The 21,115-nt window shown below is 42.8% G+C and overlaps 1 protein-coding gene across 1 annotated transcript in view; it reads right to left on the bottom strand.

Moving 5' to 3' along the window:
* LOC147660703 (inter-alpha-trypsin inhibitor heavy chain H3-like) overlaps window positions 1-21,115 on the bottom strand; it is a 234,398-nt gene that overhangs the window by 81,937 nt on the left and 131,346 nt on the right. The window contains exon 9 of the mRNA XM_086951524.1: window positions 640-808. Within this exon, the coding sequence (XP_086807650.1) occupies window positions 640-808 (169 nt within the window). The remainder of the gene's footprint in view (window positions 1-639; window positions 809-21,115) is intronic.

A 21,115-nucleotide genomic window follows, 5' to 3' on the forward strand; every position in this document is an offset into this window, starting at 1 on the left:
ATATGGTAGTCAGCATAGATGTTTCATACAATCATATGTAGAAATAAATACTCAAATAAGAAAGGACATTTCATAAAGTTGCCCTGACAATCTTCATAACTCCACACACAGACCGATTTAGAAATCAAAAGTAGATTGATAAAAAGTCACATTTCCTTTCCAAGGAGAAATCCATAAATGGTATACACAGTTCTATAATTTTTAGAATGTCTCCACTTATAATGTCAAGAAACAACCAGTACTAACCATTTTTAACCTAACTTTCATTAAACTGTATACAGAAAGATTTTTTTATATGGCTCTCTTCAAGTCGGAGCCACTACAGAGCGAGAATTACACATTGAACTAGTAATGATAAATTGCCAAATCTGAACCCCCAGAAAGATTGGTAAATTAAAGCAAACAAGGGAATAACACATGATTTATGTACTGATGATAATAACTTTCTAAAGAATTAAAAAAATATATTTATGCTAACAACGGTTAGGGAGTGTCCTGATTTTTAAACATTTTTCAAACATGTAGGTATAAATCACATCATCTAGTGAGATGCATGACTTCGCCATACCCCAAGAATCATCCTTGTACATACAAGGTGAATAAGGCACCATTGTAATAATAAAATATAATTGTTCTTACATCCATCATCTCTAATGGTTTTCACAAAGGCCTTTGCTTCCTCTACATTCTCTGCTGTTGCTTGTATCAATGAATGATTCCATGGTTCAACTCTATGGTCAAACAGTATGAAATTGAAATGATCATGTTCCTTGATATCCTCCAGTATCTTAAGAAGAGCTTCCTTTGTCTGGAGAACAAACACATTATCATCGTTATCAGCTATAGCACAGCATCCGCTGAGTACTTAATGACACTTCTTTACTAAAACAAAATAGTTTTTCTTTTTTTAACTGCATTTTCAAAATTTTAAATCAAACATGTTGTTGGGGTTCTCATCTAAAACAGGCATCACCTTGCTGTGATGCCTGGTTTAGATCCAAATTCGGTTGAACTCAATAGATGTTTACCTTGCTGGCATTAGGTTGCTAAATTGTATGTGTCACCCATTAAATGATGGCTATACTAGCCAGACAATATGATTATGGTGTTTTCTTGAATGTAATTAAAATCTCAAAAAGTGTTAGATCCTAACAAATCAACCAATTTAATTTAAAACTATTAGGATCTAGAATCATGGTGCTTGACTTCTGAAGCAACTAATTCTAAATCGTCTCGTTACCATGTCATACAGAATATGGAAAGATACACATCGACTTTGATGAACTATCTGCAAGCACAGTTGGTGTATGTCAGTGCCAAACCATATTTTTCAATACCTGGGAAACTGTATACAATTCTGGTTCTTCATATTCATTTAGTTTGTACATTTATTGTGTATGCCAATGTCAGGAGGCAACAATTGTTCACCAGACTACTAAAATAAATTCACATAATTTTACATGTATGTGTTACTCTGCATTAATTGAAATGTCCACAGAATTTCTACTCTAGATTCACCAAGCAAAATCCAATATAATAGGTTGGTCATAAAATCCAAAAGAGGCTAATAGGGGCTAAGGTGCTCTGGTCTGTTTTTCCACAATCACTTAACACCTGGTAGCTGACCGCATAGTGGGTGGGCGATTCCAATTTGAGCCCTTGCACACACTAATTAGGTGTTACCTGTGCAACTGCTAATTTAACATTTTTCCTTTGGCCTCACCTCTTCCTTAATTCACTGCCTTTCTATAGTAATCTTGTCACACAAAGTTAAATGGTGAAAATATTGTTTGCAAGTTCAGAACAGATGAGCTGCTTTACAACCACACTGCTCAGTCACAGAACCCCAATTGACCTCCCCACTTCAAACCCTGACATGCCAAGGTTGTACCTAACATACTAAAGATGCACAGAATACTCAAATATGAGCATTTACTGCTTACAGGATATTACATAACATTCCATTTTATATAAAATGAAAGAACAATAAATTACTTCAACTAAAGAGATGAAAACAGAAAAAGCTTAACAAAGTAATAAGGTCCCTACAAGTCTATTTTTAATGGATATAAACTGAAACAACCTATAAATATTATCAACCAAATCATTCACTAAAGTCAATTTTTTTTAAAAACAATAATAAAACTTTAACAGGTTATAAATAACCCACCATATTAAGATTTTATTTTAACATCGTCTTTATCTAAAACAAGCAGGCTTGATTACAGTGTGTGAACTTCTCTTTAACTTCAACATAGTTGGATCTTTACTTCCCAATAATTAGTTTTCCTTCACAGACAAACATTCATGTTCTACGTGATCATCTACTTTTACTACTCTCTCAAAATTCCACAATTGTACTCTAGACACTATTACTACTGGACCACATACTTTTTCAATCCTACCTGGAGCCCTAAACTATGAATCTCCTTTCCAAACCTGTCCTTCTTCCTTCACACAAACAACATCAGTCACTTAGAATGTACACAATTTTGCATTATGCCTGTTATCATAATATTTGTTTTTGTTCCTCTCAGGCAATTTTAACTTTATCTCTTACACTTTTCTCAAGCTCACTTATGGACTTGGCTATTATTATCCATTTTAACATCCAAGCTAGAGCAAAACTAATAGCAGGCTTCCTTCTTCTGAAAAAATCAAAAGGCGAGACTCCTGTTGAAGAATGTGGGGTAGTTTGATAAAACCTCTATACAGTTCTAATAGCATGTACTATAATACAATTATTAACTATAGCCCACTAAATACACTCACATAACACTCTCTTCTTCCTTTCAACTAACCCATTTGTTTGAGTATGATATAAGGAACTTTTAAGGTGAGTAATACCATTTGCTGTGAGAAGTTCAGATACGTCTTCTGATACCATTATTCGAGACGACCGCTGCTGGAAACCTTCTTTTAAAAATGTTTTCTTTAAAAACTTAATTGCTAACTCTGATCTGACTTCATTAACACATTATACTTCTGGGAATTTTTCATAATAGTCATATTCTCTATCCATAGGGGCCACAAAAAAACGTTCTAATGCATTGTTTTGTCTACTGACAATTGAACTGTACATAATATGCCTTAGCTACAATCCGCTTTCTTAAACTTGATGGTGGAGTAAACCTAGCTTCTCTTAATAGTAATCCATCTTCCACTGTAATTTAATCTGCAGCTTTAACAAATGTTTGAAGATTGCTGTCCACATTCCTTTCTGTTGACAAACCAAGTTTAGAATATTGTATAACTTTGTTAAGAACTTCATCTTCATTCTTAAAATTCACTAATTCAACAAATGTAACTGCTGCTGCTATGCAATCTTCCAAATGTTCGTTACATTCCTTTTCTAAACCATCTGAATGTGTCTCTTTTATTGGGAACAGTTAGACAAGTCAGCTGAAGGGTGGCCTTCATCTAAACCTTTTGCCTTACTCTCCTTATTTTTGCTGATCTTGGTTTACCTGGCCTTAGGTCTCTGTGCACTTTATCACTGCTAACTAGTGCTACAGTGCATGTGCTCACTCCCTAAACCATGATAAAATTGGCTTACCCCCCAACTGGCATAGTTAATTCAAGTGTAAGTCCCTAGTAAAGTGGTATTACATGTACCCAGGCCCTGTAAATTAAATGCTACTAGTGGGCCTGCAACACTGATTGTGCCAACAAATTAAGTAGCCTTTTAACCATGTCTGAGACCGGCCATTTAAGCCTGTGTGTGTGCAGTTTTAGATTGCTATTTTGACCTGGCCAAATAAACCTTTGGTCAAGCACAAACGTTCCTTATTAATGCATATAATTCACCCCTAAGGTAGGTCCTGGACTGCTTAAAGAGCAGGGTGGAGTGCATTTAAAAGGTTGGATATATACCTTTCAGTTTTACATGTCCTGGTAGTGAAACACTCTCATATTAGTTTTTCAGTACTACAAGGACCTCTGCCATAGGCTAACATTGGAGTAAACTTATTATATTTGATAAACTATAATTTTCAAATAGGAGCAGGTATTCAGTTCACGTTTGGTGCCTTTGGAATTGCATTGAAAATTCCTCTCTCATTGGAAAGTTGGATTATATAATTACAATTTTGAAAATGCACTTTTAGTACGTTAAAGAAAAAATGAAATATCTAGCTGACCATGTATTGTGCTGTCAACTATTAAACAGACTAAGACCAACATCTCAAATAAGATGGTCGCATCATTCAATTATTCTTTTTCTGGAAGATTCTTATGCATTTCAGAACTACACAAATTAGAGATAGGACAACATTTCATAATTTACAAAAGTTCTAAACCACAAGTGCAATTATAACACAATAAATATATGATTTCACATGGTGACAATTCACAAGTGACACAATAAAGTGAAAACATCAGATCAAGAATGAAACACATACAAATCAATTAAAGCTGCAATCAGTCAAAAAAGAGCGATAATGAGGTAACCCGTATATCCATCAACACCATTTAAATGGAACACACTCGGGAAACCATCCAACGGGGGTATTAACATTTCATGCAAGAGAGGATATCAAATTTGAAAAAGTTTTCCCTCAATTGCTATACAATTTATAACACTGACTAATCCCCTGTTGGTCAAGATTGTGCCTTTTAGTATGTTGGCATTTTCCTGCCTTAGCCATTAATTGCCTCTAGCCTGTCTCTGGGTCACTTGTATGGGTTTAGCTGATATTTGCCTCCTAGAGAGGTACACACAATAACAAGCCTGTGTATGCCTGGATGGTCCATCACTTGGAGGATGGAAGGGCAAAGCTGGACACAGCCCTACTTATGCTTGAATATGGTATTTTCTGCCTACACAGAAAGGACACATCCCCTGTAGATAGTCCTGAGCCAGGGCAAGGAAGGAAGAAAACCTGTGCACATCAAAGAGAATTTCTAGAAGCTTCTCCCACCTTCCAGAAGAAGGGCACCAAGTATAAATATTGGCCATTAGACATCACCTCTTCAGCACACTTCAGGACCTGTGGATACTTTGCCAGGAAGAAGGACTGCTGTGCTCCTGAAAGGACTACCACTCTGCTGGACAGCTGCTCTGAATGTCTGCTGTCCCACTGTGCTAACCTGATGCCTGCTGCCCTCTTGCCTAGCTAAGATGGACCTGACATCCATCTGTTGAACCCAGGAACCCACAGTGACTCTAAGGGCTAGTTAGCTGGCCTCACTGGCCTGCTGACTAGAGCCTCAGGGACAGAAAGCTCCAACAAACTTGCACCCATCACCTGGACTCTGACATCTGAATCCTACCGTGCCAAGTGGCTCCACTCCTGGACCTTTGGAAGTGGGTCTGAAGGTGCTTGGCCAGTCCATCTGTAGACCCAGCGGAACCAATGAATGACCTCTGCTGGGTGGCACAATCCCAAGCAGAACCAATGGATATTCTCAGCAGGACTCTACATCAAACTCAGTGCTCATATCCTAACTGACATCTTTTGAAAGCTTTCCCAAAGCAGGCCCTTGCATCATAAGTCCCCCATTGACTGCAGCCTCGACAAACTTGCAGGTTTTTGCATTGCGGCTTCATAGCTCCTCAGAACCAATGCATTGCCTCGACTGTGCGATGCATTCTCGAGGTTAGACTTTATATTACAAGCCTTCGTTGATATTTGGGCCTAACTACACTCATTCGCCCCTTTGTATACTTTTCTGTTTGCTACAGCCCCAGAGACAAAGTGTATCCAGAACTATGGTCTTTTACCAGCTAAACTCCTTAAAAGAAATGTGCTCAATGAATATGTGGTTACTGAGGGCAAAGGGGGTAGGGTTTGATTGGTTCTGCATTCTGACATTCAACCTTTGTTGCTTGTCAGTAGGATTCTAGTTCAAAGTCTGCCATTTGGCGTTAGTGTGGTCTCACTTAGGAGGATGTATTTCGGTCAGGGGGCAGGAGATGTGGGTGCTGGCAGAGCCCGAAGTGTCATTGGCTTTGACTGCCTACCAAGACATTTGTCCCAAGGAGCGACCAGGATATCTCTGCTTCCATTTCCTGTCCCTGGCTAGTCGTTCACAGGAACTCTTGAGACTAAGCCAAGTGACTTAACAATGAACATGAGGCCTTAAGTGCATGGCAGAGAATTGCAGGAGCACAGGGTGCAAAGTCATGGTAGAGGCATACAGCCCGTGTGTGGTGCCGAATTCTAGGCATGGAAGCCAGTGCTGCGCTCAGGCACAGAGTCGGGTGGGCAGAGCAGGGTACAAAGAAACATATACAGTGCAGGGACAGTCTAGGTATAGAGCTCAAGTATGCAAAATAAGGGCAGATACCAGGGGTGTGCGGCAGAGAGAACAAAAGTGTGGGAGACATTGTGCAGGTACAGGTCTAGTTATGGAGCCCAAGTACGTTACTCAGGTACAGATGTTTAGTGGGATGGGGCAGAGACACACAGTTATGTTGTCTTGGGCATGCCCAGGTACTAAGACTTGGTACAGGGCCTAGGCATCACCCTCCACCAGAGAGTCTGGACACTAGAGCATATCATAGGACTGCATCACTGATCCACAGTCCGTAAGAGCAAGAGGGCAGGGAAGGAATTAGGTACTGAGGTGCAGAGCCTGACACAGTCTGATGCACATGAACAGTGTAGAGAGCCCTGCATCCAGTCTGAGAATGTCCTTTACAGAGTATATGTGCAAGAGTAGACTTCAAAGAAGCCGGCCCAGAGTAAGCCCTGGAAACAATGTACCGAGTCATCACATGGAGACAACGAATAGAGCCTGCAAACACAGACACAGTACAGAGCCCACACAAGGAGACAGAGCCCGCATACAGAAACAACCTGCGGAGACTGCATACTTACTGACATTACGTACAGAGCCCGCATAACGAGATAGCCCACATACTCAAAATAAGTGTTAATGTGCTCTAAATGTTAAAAGATATAGACACAGTTTTTATTTAGCTAGTTTAATTAGGATGTAAAGTGTTGGTCTTTTGTAAAGTAGTAGAAGAAAGTTCCATACATTTGCTGTTTAGTTGGACTGCCCTTCACAGTCTTTCTTAGTATATTATTTAGGGGTGATTGTGGGTCAGAGACGGTGGGAATAATGTCTCACAGATCTGAGTTATCATCCGAGTTGCTAACTTGACCATGGTGTGTGATCTTGCACAAATCCATTCACTGTGTCGCTGTTGATTGTTCACTTATCTAACTAAACTAGGATTACTTAAAGTAGCTAAATACTGATATTCAGAACTATATAAGTCACTGAGCATTTACTAGAGTTGCTGCTAGTGCTAAACACAGATGCTCTCTGTCCAGGTATTATTAGGACTGACATGTTGACCACTTCCCAGTTGTCTAACTGCAAATTTTATAAAACATATGATCAAAATCTCATAATCTTTCCTAATTGTAAATGTAACATTTGTTTTTATCCATTGAAACAGTGTTACGCTGGTTGAAACAAACTTTAACAAAATACTTAATGTGTAAAGGGCATTGTCACTCCACACACAAGTCAATGCTGCCATCCTGTGGTCATTACCATGCAGTGCAAGATCAAGAACAAAACACAGGCAAAGATGGTATTTAGGTGGGACTGAGCGCGCCTGTAAACTCCGCTCTGCTGCCGGTCAGCAGAGTTTTGCCAAACTCTGTTCTCCAAGCAGAGTGTGGAGTGGCAAAACTCTGCAAACTCCCACAGCGGAGTGGAGTTCACTACCTACTCCAAGAATGTATGCATCTTCCAAGACACACGATGCATAACTGATGGTTAACACTCCCTCTAAAAACAGCCCTCAGTCCTACATCGCTGGCATCAACTGTAACTGAACATGACAATTCAGGACTAAAGTTTTTTAATGCATTTGACCAAATAGACTGACTCTTCACCCATTTATAAATGCATTGATATTCTTCATTTCATTTAAACAAAGCACATTTCTTCAAAATAGTGAACAAAGGTCTTAATTGTGCTGCAAAATGTGGTACAAATTCTGAATAAAATTCACAAAGACTTAGAAATGACTTTTATGCAGCCTTGTCATGAGGAAGATTAGCATCAACAATGCTTTGATCTAACTGGGTTTAGGTTGTACACCTTCTTGAGATAATATATGTGACCTCTATGTCCCACTTTAGCCAACAGAAACACACAGTTCTCATATCATGGCATTACCCTATACTGATAAAATATCTCTAAAACCTAATCAAGAATCTTATCATGAGTTTCAGTATTAGAAGCATAAATAAGTACAGTATCTTGTAAAATGTAAATGTCTGTCATTCCATTAAGAATTTGACACATTACTCTTGGAAATGCAGACTCTGCGGATGCCATACCAAATGGCATCCAACAGTTTTGATATATACCAAATGTAGATACAAATGCTGGAATGTTTTAATTCATAACCTCTTTCATCCTTATGATAGGCTGATGCAAGACCTAACTTTGGAACAACTTAGCTTCCTCTAAGCTAGACAACATTTCTGTGATATTTGGCAAAGGATCAGAGTCCACCCTAATATCCCGGTTTTGACAATGAAGCTCTACACACACTCTCAATTCTCCACTCTGCTTATGGGCTACGACTAATGGTAATTACCACAAAGATAATTCAATCACTTCAAATTTTGCTTAAAAACATAAAGAATGAAGTTCATTCTCCTACTCTTTGCGTATACTGAAAGGTACCCCTCTCATATTGCTTTTTACCGGTTGAGACCCATCTTTCACTTTGAAATTGTGAACAAAATGTTTAGGTTTGCCCAACTCTTAAAAACAAACTAAGTGGAGGTCTATTTATAATATCCTCAATTCCATCATCACATCTCACAACCAACAATTTGTGTAGTCTTAAAACAATTCAAAGCAAGCCTGGGTGAAACCATCCTAATATGTGAAGACCTTTTACCACTACATCCATTTTGCCAAAAGTCTTTCTGCCTTTAAATTCCAATATTTCCTCAAAAATTGCTAAGAAGTCATGTTTTTTGTCTTCAGATGAAACTTGTGAATGATCAGGAGGATGCAAGGTCTTGTACCCCACTTTTCCTTGTATACTTGAGTAATGTTTTTAATACGAGCACAAGCATAGACAGCTAGATTCATGTCAAAGCCCAGCTCACCTGAGTTTCTGTTCAGTTCTGATGGAGGTTGAAGACAATCCGACCTCACCCTGAAATTGCTTGTTCCCGCACACTAGTTTCAAACAGTGCAGTAAGAACCAGGAGCTCAAGGGAAGGGGGAAGTGGATAAAATAAAAAAAGAGAGACAACACCGTTACTGGGGATACTGATCAGTCTAACCTTGTCCTCTTTCTCTTTTGCAGGTCGATTGCAGTGGACAGAAGAGGGGCGGAGGCAAGAAGGAGCCGGAAACCGGAAGAAGGAAGAGCCAGCAGCTGCGCCCGTTGAAGCCAATGAAGGTCTGGAGATAGCAGGAGTGCCAGCGCCGAAGGATCTGTTCTCAGGTAAGTGGGAGGTAGACGAGCACAAGCACTGGGTGAGGCTCAGGGGCTGTCTTTTATAGACAGGGCTGGGTGTGGTTCGAAGAGCTGGGTGTGGTTCGAAGAACTGGGTGTGGTTCTCACAAGCAGGTGTGCAGAGCTTCAGTTATTATGCTAATGAGTTGAAGTAACACATGGCCTAAGGAGGAGTGCTCTAAATAAGCCTTGGTAAAAGCAAGGTCCAATGTGTAAACAAGACAGCAATGTCCAAACTTGTGAATACATTGAGCAACATACACAGAAGTCTTAGGGAGGGGCTGAGATAACAAGAAAGGCTTTCAATTGTATGTTTAAAAAGAGCTTTTATTGAGACCACTAGTGCAATGAGAGGGGACATGCTCTTTGCTGTGCACAAACCCTAACAATTCAATAATGTGTCTTCTACTCGAATGTCAACAGATTTTTTCACTCTAGTTTCCTTCTTTTACCCCTTGACAACTGACAACCATAACCATGTCATGCCAATCATTCTCCAGTTTCTCACTACTAATCTGACTAGTTTCATCAATTCCATATGTCACTTTTGTTGAATAGTTCCCTTTGGAATTTGACACACTTTTGCAAAATGTCTATGTTTGCTACACAACCGACGTATCACATTTCTTCCAGGATCCAGTCTACCCATCTTACTAAGAACAACATGTCCTATTCTTTTTGTATTCCTAATAGAGTCTTTCAAAGAAGAGTTTCCTATGGACTACAACGTCTGATTGATATCTTTTTTTTTATTTCAGTAATTTATGAACTGGTTCCTCACTAATTGATCAGCAAGATTACCAAATTGACAGTTAGCTACTAATTATCTGAGAGGGAAAATATATGGATCTTAGTGGGCTTAAGATGGTGGACCGCACCGCAATGGTGAAGACCAAGGAGCCGGGAATGCCCCAGACAAAGAAAATGGACACTTCTGCGTTCTCGAAAGCCTCCTTGACAGTGGTCGGGGAAGTGGAGGTAATGTTCAAAACTGTCCTGCAATTGCCAAGAGGTGTATTCTTTGCAAGAAAATAGGTCATTTTCAGAATGTAGGTTAGAGGGGTAGACATCCTACAAAGATCAGTAGCGTGGATGTAGTTCTTGTCACTTGTTCTGAATCACTTGCTAATGTTATACTGACCCTTGAGTGTTCTAATCAAGTTTCCCCTGTCAAAGTCCCAATGTGTGAAGTGCAAATTGATGATATAACAATAACGGTTATGGCGGACTCAGACTCACCCATAACCATTCTGTGAGACACTACTTTTCATGAGTTATGGGGTGTTGAACAGGTTTTACTCCCCACAGATATTAACCCAAAGGAGAAATGACATCGAAATGTAGGGCTATTTCACAGCAAATGTAACATGTTTTGACAGAAAAACACATACTAAAGTCTGCGTTGCCATCAAGGGCAGAGATATTGTTGGTTGGCAAGACCTAGCAAAAACAGGTATTCTCCTAGCTGCGGGCTCCACTAATCCATGATTTTGGGTGAGGTTCTCTTTTCTTTGGTTGTCTATTGATAGCATTTTATCTGACTTTAAGTCTTTGTTTGATAAATGTGTTGGCAAGATTTGAGGGTTAGAGCAAACGCTATCTTCCAATGCACAGCCTGTTTCACAAAAAGTTATTTTGGTACCATTGAGTGCCTGAGAAAATTTGAAATGCACTCCTAATTATTTATTTTCTCTAGGTACCATACAAGCTACTGATTCATCACAGTGGTTGGCACCCATCCTCATAGTGCGCAAAGAAAATGGCGGTACCAGGCTATGTGCCGACTTATGCAGTCTCAAAAAAAATCATCATGGATTGCCACCCAATACTCAAAATCTATGATCCGCTAGCGAGCCTTGGCTAAACGATCTGGTTTTCCACCATTGACTTGAGGTCTGCGTACCATCAGGTTGTATTATCTCGTGAATCTCAGGAACAGACAACCTTTGTCACACCTTATGGAGCATGCAAGTACCTCAGACTACCATTCGGTCTTGCATGTGCTGCCAGCGTGTTCCAAAAGTTGATGTGCAGCTTATTTAAGAACATCGCTGGTGTGCAGGTGTACCGAGATGATACATTGATTTTTACCAAATATTTGGAGCAACATAACATCATCTTGAGGAGTGCTTTAACAAATTTGTTACAGAGAGGTTTGACAATGAAAGTAGAAAAGTGTAAGCTCACTACCAAGGAATTAGAGTATTTGGGGCCTACTGTTCCACAGTATGGCATAAAGCCACAGGGATCTCTAATCAAAGCCATCTCTGGAGCCAAAACACCAGGAGACAAGGATGCACTTTGCTCACTTCTTGGTTTAGCAGAATATTATGCACGATTTGTATCTGGTTACGCTTGGTCTGTGGAGCCGCTCAGGATTTTGCTTAGAAAGGGCCAAAAATGTGCATGGTCTGACGATCTCACTATTACGTTAAAAAATTTGAAGAGACTATTTGTGTCAACCCCTGCTTTTTATGAAAGTCGCACATATACCATTACGGTGGACACCAGTGCATCTGGTTTAGATGCCATGCTCACTCAGTAAACAGGAACTGGTAATAATATTATTGCATTTGCATCCAGGTCCCATAAATCATATGAGTGCCAGTATAGTACCATAAAATGAGCAGCATTAGTGTGTGTATGAGCAATCCATAAGTTTAGGACATACATCTGGGGCTCAAGATTTAACTTGGTCACATACTACAAACCTTTAGTTCATACTTTTACCAATTGTGTACATGGTGACATGTCTGCTAGCCTCATTAGATTGGTCTCTAAGTACATGAATATACCTTTATCATCAGTCACATCCCAGGTGGTAAACATTTCGGTGCTGACTTTATGTCATGTTTAGTGACATTTAGCAATGAATTATGTTGATGATGTGCCTGATGATGTAGAGTGTGTTGCTTTAATTGATGCTCTCTCAGAATGTAACACTGTGGTTCGTGAACTAGACTGGATTAGTGCCTCTGACGAGGATGGAGTACTCTGTTATCTGGATGACCAGATGTGAGGTGTTTGGCAGGAGATTTCAAGACTATTGCAAAAATATCAGGAGAGATATCTGTGGAGAATGGGTTTGTTCTTAAGTGTGACCAATTTGTTCCTTCCTTGAAGCTATACAATGCCATTATAGCAAATTCCCATTGAAGTCATTTAGATAGCAAAAAACAAGCATGAAGATTAAACTGCATTACTGATAGCCTGCCTTGGACAGTCAGGTCAAGTCAGTTGTTGCCAAATACCCTAAATGTCTGTTATCAGACAAACATTGGAGAAGTATTTATACCGCTCTGTGCCCCTCTCCAGTCCCTGAAAAAGTGTGAGAGAAGTTAAGATTAGATTACTCCAGACTATACTTCATTTCCACATGAAGAATTTCTTGTCTGGTACTGATAGATTGCCCAGATGTGGGTCCCGTGCTCTCCATCTCACTGGAGCCAAGCTATCCTGGCTGATGAGGGGTTAAACCCCAAAACCGGTCCTAGGATGCTTGTTTTCAGTCCAGGGAGGACCAGGCCCGGCAGTTTGGGCTGGACTGTTCCCAATGGGCGAACGGTCAAGATTGATTTGCATATGACTGGGTTCAAACTGGAATGGCATGGGGAACAAAAAAACGATGGATTTAGGCCCAGATCTCTGTACTGGGGTGAATGTATGACATTGTTCTGCATTCTGTCCGTCAATTGTTTTTTTTGCATTTGTCACCCGAGTGGGACAATTATGCCCAGACGTGGGCCCTGTGCTCTCAATGCTACTGGAGCCAAGCTATCCTGGCTGATGAGGGGTGAAACCCCAAAACCGATCCTAGGATGCTTGTTTCCAGTCCAGGGAAGACCTGGACTGGCAGTTCAGGCTGGACTGTTCCCATTAGGCACAGGTTAAAGACTGATTTGCATATGGCTGGGTTCAAACTAGAATGGCATGGGGGCAAAAAACGATGGATTAAGGCCCAGATCTCTGTACTGGGGTGAATGTGTGATATTATTCTACATTCTGTCCATCAATTGTTCTTTTTGCATTTAGCTCTGACGTTAAGCACCTTAAAGTAGCTTTATGCTCTCCATCTTCCCATGGTCTGGTTGAGCAGCCAATAGAGTCATCAAAGAGGGCGTTCGAACACCATTGGCTTCAGGTCTGGATGTTGCAACACTTGTGGACCAGAAAGTATGGAGTTAAAATACATCCCTGCATTGTACAACGGGTGTTACTACTTTCTCTTAACTAAGAGGTAGGAAAGCGCACATGTCTTTGTGTCCGTGGTTATGTGATAAGTCTCACAAAGGTAATGAAACAGTACCTTCCAAGGATGTGGTTTTGCTAGGGTGACTTTCAAGCAAGCGGAAATTAAGTTGAGATTCGCGAAAGGGCGTAGTTAAATGTGTGGATGTGAGCGACGGTGATTGGGTAATGATCAGAAATCCAATTAAAAAAGAGAAGGGTGAGTCAAAATGATTTGTCCCCATGCAGGTAGACAGAGTCAGCAAGGGTGATATGCTCATTTGGGGCAAGGGTTGGTGGAACAAACACCCGCTGGTTAGGCTTTCTCCAGACCAAGTTAGCATCATGTGCAATAGGAGAGATCAGGTACATAATGTAGATTGGGTACAGTGGCTTCAATCTCCTTGTCAGCCTTCAATTGACAAAGATGTGGAGGCTGTTTAAGGACCCATGAGCAGTAATGAAGGTACTGTGTGTAAACATGTTACCGCTGTCTCTGAGAAATCAGATACTAATTTGGTAGTGCCACAAGCTATGAGAGTCCCCAAAAGATCTGATGATGTTGTACTTTCTTATTTATTTATTTATTTATTTCTGATTTTGTAAAGCGCCTGGTTACACTGTCAGTGTGTCCCCGCGCTGTCAGAAGAGTCAGTTGCTCCGACAGTCAGAAACAGGACGGGCTAATCTTTAGGAAAGAGGAATGTTTTCAGTTTCCTGCGAAAGATGAGCTCCGATGATTCCACTCTTAAGCTCGGGGGGAGAGAGTTCCATTTGTGTGCCACCAGAGTACGAAAGGATCTGCCTCCCATTCTGGCTTTCTTGTGTCTGGGGACAGCAAGAAGTCCTGCTCCTAATGAGCGGAGTTGACGGGTGGGCGTATAGGGGCATAGCAGGTCATGAAGGAAGGCCGGACCCTTGCCATGTACGATCCTGTGGCCAATACACAGGGCCTTAAAGTCGATCCTTTCGTTAATCGGGAGCCAGTGTAATGTTTGTAGGGATTTTTTAGAGGAGGCTCTTCTGGGCAGCCGGAGTACCAGGCGAGCTGCAGCGTTCTGGATTGTCTGCAGTCGCCGCCGACTAGAGACGTTGGCACCTAGATACAGGGCATTTCCGTAGTCCAATCTTGACGTGACAAGAGCATGGACCAGGGTCTTCCTTGAGGATTCTGGGAGCAGGTCGATGGTTTTGCGGAGTTTCCGTAGAATCGAAAAGCAAGCACCAGCTACTCGTCTGGTGTGGTAGTCGTAGCCAAGCTTTGAATCCACCCATACTCCAAGATTTTTCACCTGATCGCTGGGGGTAGGGAGGGGCCCCAAGGTCTGCGGCCACCAGGCAGATGTCCAGACTGAGGGGGGTTTTCCCACAATCAGCACCTCAGTCTTGTCACCGTTAAGACGGAGGCAGTTCTTCGCCATCCATTCAGCCATCTCCTGGAGACATGCTGAGAAGTTTGCAGCGGCTAGTTCAGAGGGTTGGGTCAGAGCGACCACCAGCTGGGTGTCGTCTGCGTATGTTACTACTTCCACCCCATAGCGTTCCGCAGTAATGGCCACGGGGGTGACATATAAATTAAAAAGTGTTGGACTGAGGCTTGATCCCTGCGGCACTCCTTGACCAAGGTCAAAGGTGTCGGATCGTGCTCCTCCTTGCTGCACCGAGAAGCTGCGGTTGGTAAGAAAAGATTCCAGCCATAGCCAGGCCATGCCTGTCACTCCTCCTTTCTTCAGACACTGTAGCAACGTATGATGTGCCACAGTGTCGAAGGCTGCGCTGAGGTCCAGGAGCACCAGTGCCGCCACATGTCCTGCGTCCACGTGCTTCCTCAGTGCCTCAGTCGAAAAAAGGAGGGCTGATTCTGTGGAATGGCGGGCTCGGAAGCCCGATTGGTTAGTATGCAGGAGGCCTCTGGACTCTATGTGTGCTGAGAGTTGTTGATTGACTAGTTTTTCTGCTAGTTTAGAAAAGAAGGGCAAAAGCGAAATGGGGCGCAGGTTACTAAGCTGGGACGCACTGATGTGGGGCTTTTTCTTAAGAGGTAGCACGACTGCCTTTTTCCATCCGTGGGGGACCTTGCCAGTGTTGAAAGAAGTGGACAATATATGGCCAACATAAGGTGCTAGACGACTCATGGCGCTGGCCAGGAATTTGGCAGGGGCAGGATCGTGAGGGGAGCCTGATTTAATTCCTTTAGCCATGGCTATCAGGAGATCCTCCATCGGAACTTGGAATACTGTGAGGCAGTCTTCGATCTTTGCCTCCCAAATCGCTTCTTCCTGAGGAGGAAGACGGTTGGAACCAGATCTGGCATCTTCAGGGAAACTGGTATAAATGTCGCATACTTTTTTGTAAAAAAATTCCGCGATGGCATTGCAAGATTGAGCTGAGGTCTCAGCCTGCTCTGAAGAGGGGGGAGGAGTAGTGATCTCTTTATAGATCCTAAAGAGTTCCTTGGAAGAGCAGTTAGCGTTTTCTATTTGCTCAGCGTAGAAGGTCGCTTTGGTTTTCCTGATTAGGAGATGGTAATCTTTTAAGCTAGCTTTATACACATCTCTTGCCTCTAGTGAATAGTTCTTTCTCCAGGCGCGTTCGAGCCTCTTACAAGCTGCCTTGGTTTCTCTAAGAGCTGTGCTGAACCAAGGTGCAGTTTTAGTTTGTCGCTCCGGACCCTTATTGGCCCAAGGGGCAGTGATGTCCAGGGCTTTAGTGATGTTTCCGTCCAGGGCTGTGCAAGCCCTGTCAACATCTACTCCCAGGTCTATGGGAGAGCCGCTTAACAGGAAGTGATGTTCAAAAGAGTCCATGGAAAAAAGTGACCATTTCCTCTGTTGTTTGTTGTCACTATTGTGAATTTTTTTATGTTGAGTCTGGATTAGGAGATGAAAGGGGACAAGGAAGTGGTCGGTCCACAGCAGGGGAATGGGAAGGTCCTGCTTCAGATCCTCCATATTGTTGAAAATGGGGTCAAGTAGGTGCCCCTGCCGATGAGTGGGGATGAGGGAGGCTATTCCTAGTTGTAAGGTTTGCAGCTCTTGGTACAGTTCTTGAGCAGCTGAATTATTGAGGTCTTCGAAGTGGAGGTTAAGATCCCCAAGTACTAGGAACCTCCTGTATCTCATGGCCAATGGGGTAACGTTCTGGATGAGACTATCCGCAAAGTTTCTGCTACCTCCCGGGGGTCTGTAGATTAGTAGGCCTTTAATTACCGTATTTTTGTCTATATCGATAGAGAATGACCCAGTTTCGCTATCTGATATATTTGCAGGTTCGAGGGAGCATGTCATATTCACTCTATGGATAATGGCGATGCCACCACCCCTTCCCTTAGGTCTATCCTGTCTGCAAATTGCGTATCCCGGGGGAAGGGCCTCTCTGACTTCGGGGTCTGAGTCTTCGTCCAGCCAAGTTTCCGTGAGGCACAGTATGTCCCATTTGTTGTCTGTAATCAGGTCGTATACCTCTAGTTTGTGTTTTTTGAGGGAACGACAGTTGAGCAGTGCACCAGTGATTTTCCTACTATGCTCTGGTTGGGCGTTATCATTGGGCGTACTTGTTTTAGGATGCTTATTAAAAATGAAACCACAGTGTTCGCAGGGATACGTCGGTCTACTTATGCTGAGATCAATACTGTGCTCACATACCTTTAAGTATTTGTTACGAAGGCTGAGGAGCTCCTCTTTGTCGTATCGGATATCTGGAAGGTGCGGACCAAGGGGTCTGGCCCCGTGCCCCGGTCTGCCGCGGACGGGCGCAGACGGGCTTGCCTTAGGCGCTCCCGCTGCGCTCGTCCGCTGCGCTTCCGCTGGCAGCACATGATATGGGCAGGGGAGGGCGTGGCCTTCAAAGTGGGCGTGGCCTGTGCGTCGCCGAAGGCGAGCTGGGGGGTCGTTGCAGCTGTCTCGTGGGACGCTGTTCGTGCTAGGTTTTGGTGAGTGAAGCTACAGGCTTCAAGTACACAGTAAACAGATAAAATCAATCAATTTCCACAATGTTTTAAAATTAGCGTGTCTCCCGGCGACTGCCTGCAGAGCTCTGATGCTCAGAAGGCGGCGCTCGGCGCGCGCGCTTTTCAATGATGTCCCAAAGGGGCGTGGCCTTCAAAGTGGGCGTGGCCTGTGCGTCGCCGAAGGCGAGCTGGGGGGTCGTTGCAGCTGTCTCGTGGGACGCTGTTCGTGCTAGGTTTTGGTGAGTGAAGCTACAGGCTTCAAGTACACAGTAAACAGATAAAAATTAAGCCCCTTTTCGACATGTTCCTCCTTAGGAGTTATATTATTTCTGTTTCAAATAAAAGGGGGAATAGGCTGTGATGGATTGTATATTCTCAATTGTAAATTGTATTCACTGTAAGCAGGAGATAAGCGCCCACGTTCATCATGTCATGTTGCGCTTTAACATGCTTGTTATGTTTTGAGCAACTTTTTCACGCGCACAGTACTACTGCGGGAATGGATACTGTTACAGCAACAGACAGCTTTTGGGATCCAGGCCAGCAGGGCGTGCTTTGTCATGGGCATCTTAATGTATAGTAAATCTACTTCATTATTCTTTGGCTTGTCTGCATTCCAGTTTTTCATAGCCCCATATTGCATGTCTTTGTAATGACTTATGCAGTAAAGTAACGTGTGGTAACGTCAGATGCGGATATTAACTTTGCTGTAAAGGTTGGTCATTGTAAAGACTGCGGTGTAAAGGATGTTTTCCAAATGTGAATCTCAAAACTACCAGGCTAGGTGGAACATCAATTCTACCTTCAATTTTCTTGAAAGTCTTTTGATATTTATAAAACTCTTCATCATCGCCTAAAAACAAACCAGGAAGATGCTTTAAATTTCTCTACCTTCAAAGCTAATACAAAAGTAAAAGATACTTGTTCTTCTCAGGTCTAAAATGTAAAGCACCTCTTGCTCCTAAATATGTTTCGAATGCATCAAATTTCTTCCCTTAGTAGGTAAAACAACTGTCGTATTTATTGTTTGGTCGGGCGGTAAGGTCATGATCGGTGAGCAGTAATTTCAAGGTCCCTAGGGGGGGCGCCACCCAGAATGGATGGGAGCGCCCGGGGGTAGGCGGCCATTGGCCCCTCCCACGGGTAGGCGGCACCCACTACGGATGGGTCGCCTAGGGGGAGACGGCCATAGGCCCCTCCCAGGGGAGAGACGGCTAGATGCCCCTCCTACGAATTTCCCAGGGGCCGGATATCCGCAACGGCGGAAGAGAATGTGGGGATGGGGGGGAGTCCACGCTGTCCTTCTTACAGATACCTCACACGGGGACTCGGACGACCTTTATGATGGCGTCGAGTGAAAGGGGGCCCCCACGACAAGGGAAGTTACAGTTGGCAACGAGGGTAAAGTCCTCTGCGCATTCGCCACTCACACCGTGAGGGCGGGAGTTTGGTAGTAGGGATCTGACACCGGTTAAGACCTTGCCGTTGGCCCTTAATGCTAGGATGTACAATTTTAATTTAGAATGTATGCATTTTCAGGATGCTAGACTCGGCTAGGAAACCTTTGTATTAGAGATCTGTTAAGGTTAGCCAAAGGACATGTCTTCATCCAAATGTAATGAAAGTAAAATTGTACATAATTTATGAAACGTTTTAATTTAATGTTTTAAATTTTGTTTCATATTTTAATAAATACGGCCGGGGGGTAACTTTCCCGCTTTTTTGCTGGCCATAGCTTCGATTACTCCGCTCTAGTCGATCGACGAGGTCCCAGAATCTTCACACTCCTGGTACTGAAAGAGAAACAACAAGATTACAAGTTCTCAAAATTGCCGCTTGTTCCGTCGAGGGCTCACGAGCAACGAGTGGTGCAGCCTTCAGAGCACTGGAACAAGAGGACGCTTCTTTGGATTCCCGCTCTATTTATCCGTCTGCGGGAGGGCGGGGACCCTCCTCAGGTACGCCCACTGGGCGCGGTCTTCCGGGCGGGTGTCTAGGACAACCCCTTCTGGGCGGGAAGGGCGTGCTCCGGCTACGCCGCTTTGGGCATACCAGCCGAACCACGCCCCCCGCCCACAATGGTTTCCCGGGGGGATCGGGGCACCCATCCATACGTTCGGGGGGACCGAGTGGTCTTCCCTTTCCAAAATCACTGCTTCTATGGATTTCGAGGAACTCCCGGAGTCTGAAGAAAACGAGGGGGTGGACTAAAAGATTGCATATTTACTAAAGATTTTTAAAAACACAACTAAGGTGAAGTATATCAAATTCTTGTTTTAAATCATTCTATTTTAAAACTGTTTTGGGGTAATTTATAAATTGGGCAAGCGCCCTCTTCATGTGGACGAATTAATTTACTCTGTCACCATAGTGGAACTGCAGACAATCTTCGAGAATATAAATCAGGCCCTCAGTCATTCATGCAGAGCACAAACACGGGATGTCTGGATCACTGTGATACCCTGTTCAGAATGGCAATATTATGAAGAATTGTATTTGAAATTGCAGTCACAAAAGGTTGTGTATTACCATGAAAATTGCCTGCATCGTCAAAATCGAGATACAATGATAAGGTATTGTTAAACTTTACTGTAGTGACCTGCCAACAGGGCACTAGGACCCTGTAGGTCACTAAAGGGACACTGAATAAACCGGACACCACATGCACTCAGGGGTGTGGGAAATGGACGTTCAGGGTCAGCCATCAAGGGTTGCAGAGGTCCGTGGGCACACGGGGGCCATGATATAGAAATAAAGAAGTGAAGACCATTACCTGTATCCAGAGTTTCCTTTATCACAACAACACAACATTTACCATAACCAAGCTTTGCATATCACCATGCAGATTTTCAAACAATATAAACAATTTGTGTGCATTGATGTGTGTAGGACCAGGATCTGCTGTGTTTGGATGGTTTCTGCATGCAAATTGTAGAAACGACCTGTCGTTTCCCAACTCAAAATGTCTTCCATGGATAGCCGTGAGGCTGTATTCCTAATCTCAAATATCCACACTCATAGTAGTTAATGTAGATACTTTTAGTTTAATACTTTGGGAAAGGTACCTGCATTCGACTAACAGTTGCCTTATAGCACTCTAATGCACCACACATCTCCACCGAATGTTGTTTGAAAGAACAGTTTTCATTTCAAAGCTGGTAGACACACCCGCACATGTCTGATACTTAATGAATTGTCTGAAGCCACCTGGTCGGTCCTTCATAAGTGACACTACATCTGCGTGTTTACAGTTGGTTTCTCCGATTCGTGCACAAGGACAACAGAATTGCCAAGTGTTTCTATATATTTCAACTTTGGTAGACATTCAATATGGCCTATCCTGTCCAACCTTTTCTTGCACTCAAGCTATGCTTCAGGGATCAAAAAAGCATTGTGGAAGGTATTGGGTGCATGCTAATAAGCTAGCTAGAGCTCTCACCCAGGCTTCCTGTCCCTTGGAGTAATTGGTGCTCATTGCACCTTGATAGCTG

The sequence above is a fragment of the Lissotriton vulgaris genome, unplaced genomic scaffold, assembly GCF_964263255.1.
Source record: "Lissotriton vulgaris unplaced genomic scaffold, aLisVul1.2 SCAFFOLD_1187, whole genome shotgun sequence".
Classification (NCBI taxonomy): Eukaryota; Metazoa; Chordata; class Amphibia; order Caudata; family Salamandridae; genus Lissotriton; species Lissotriton vulgaris.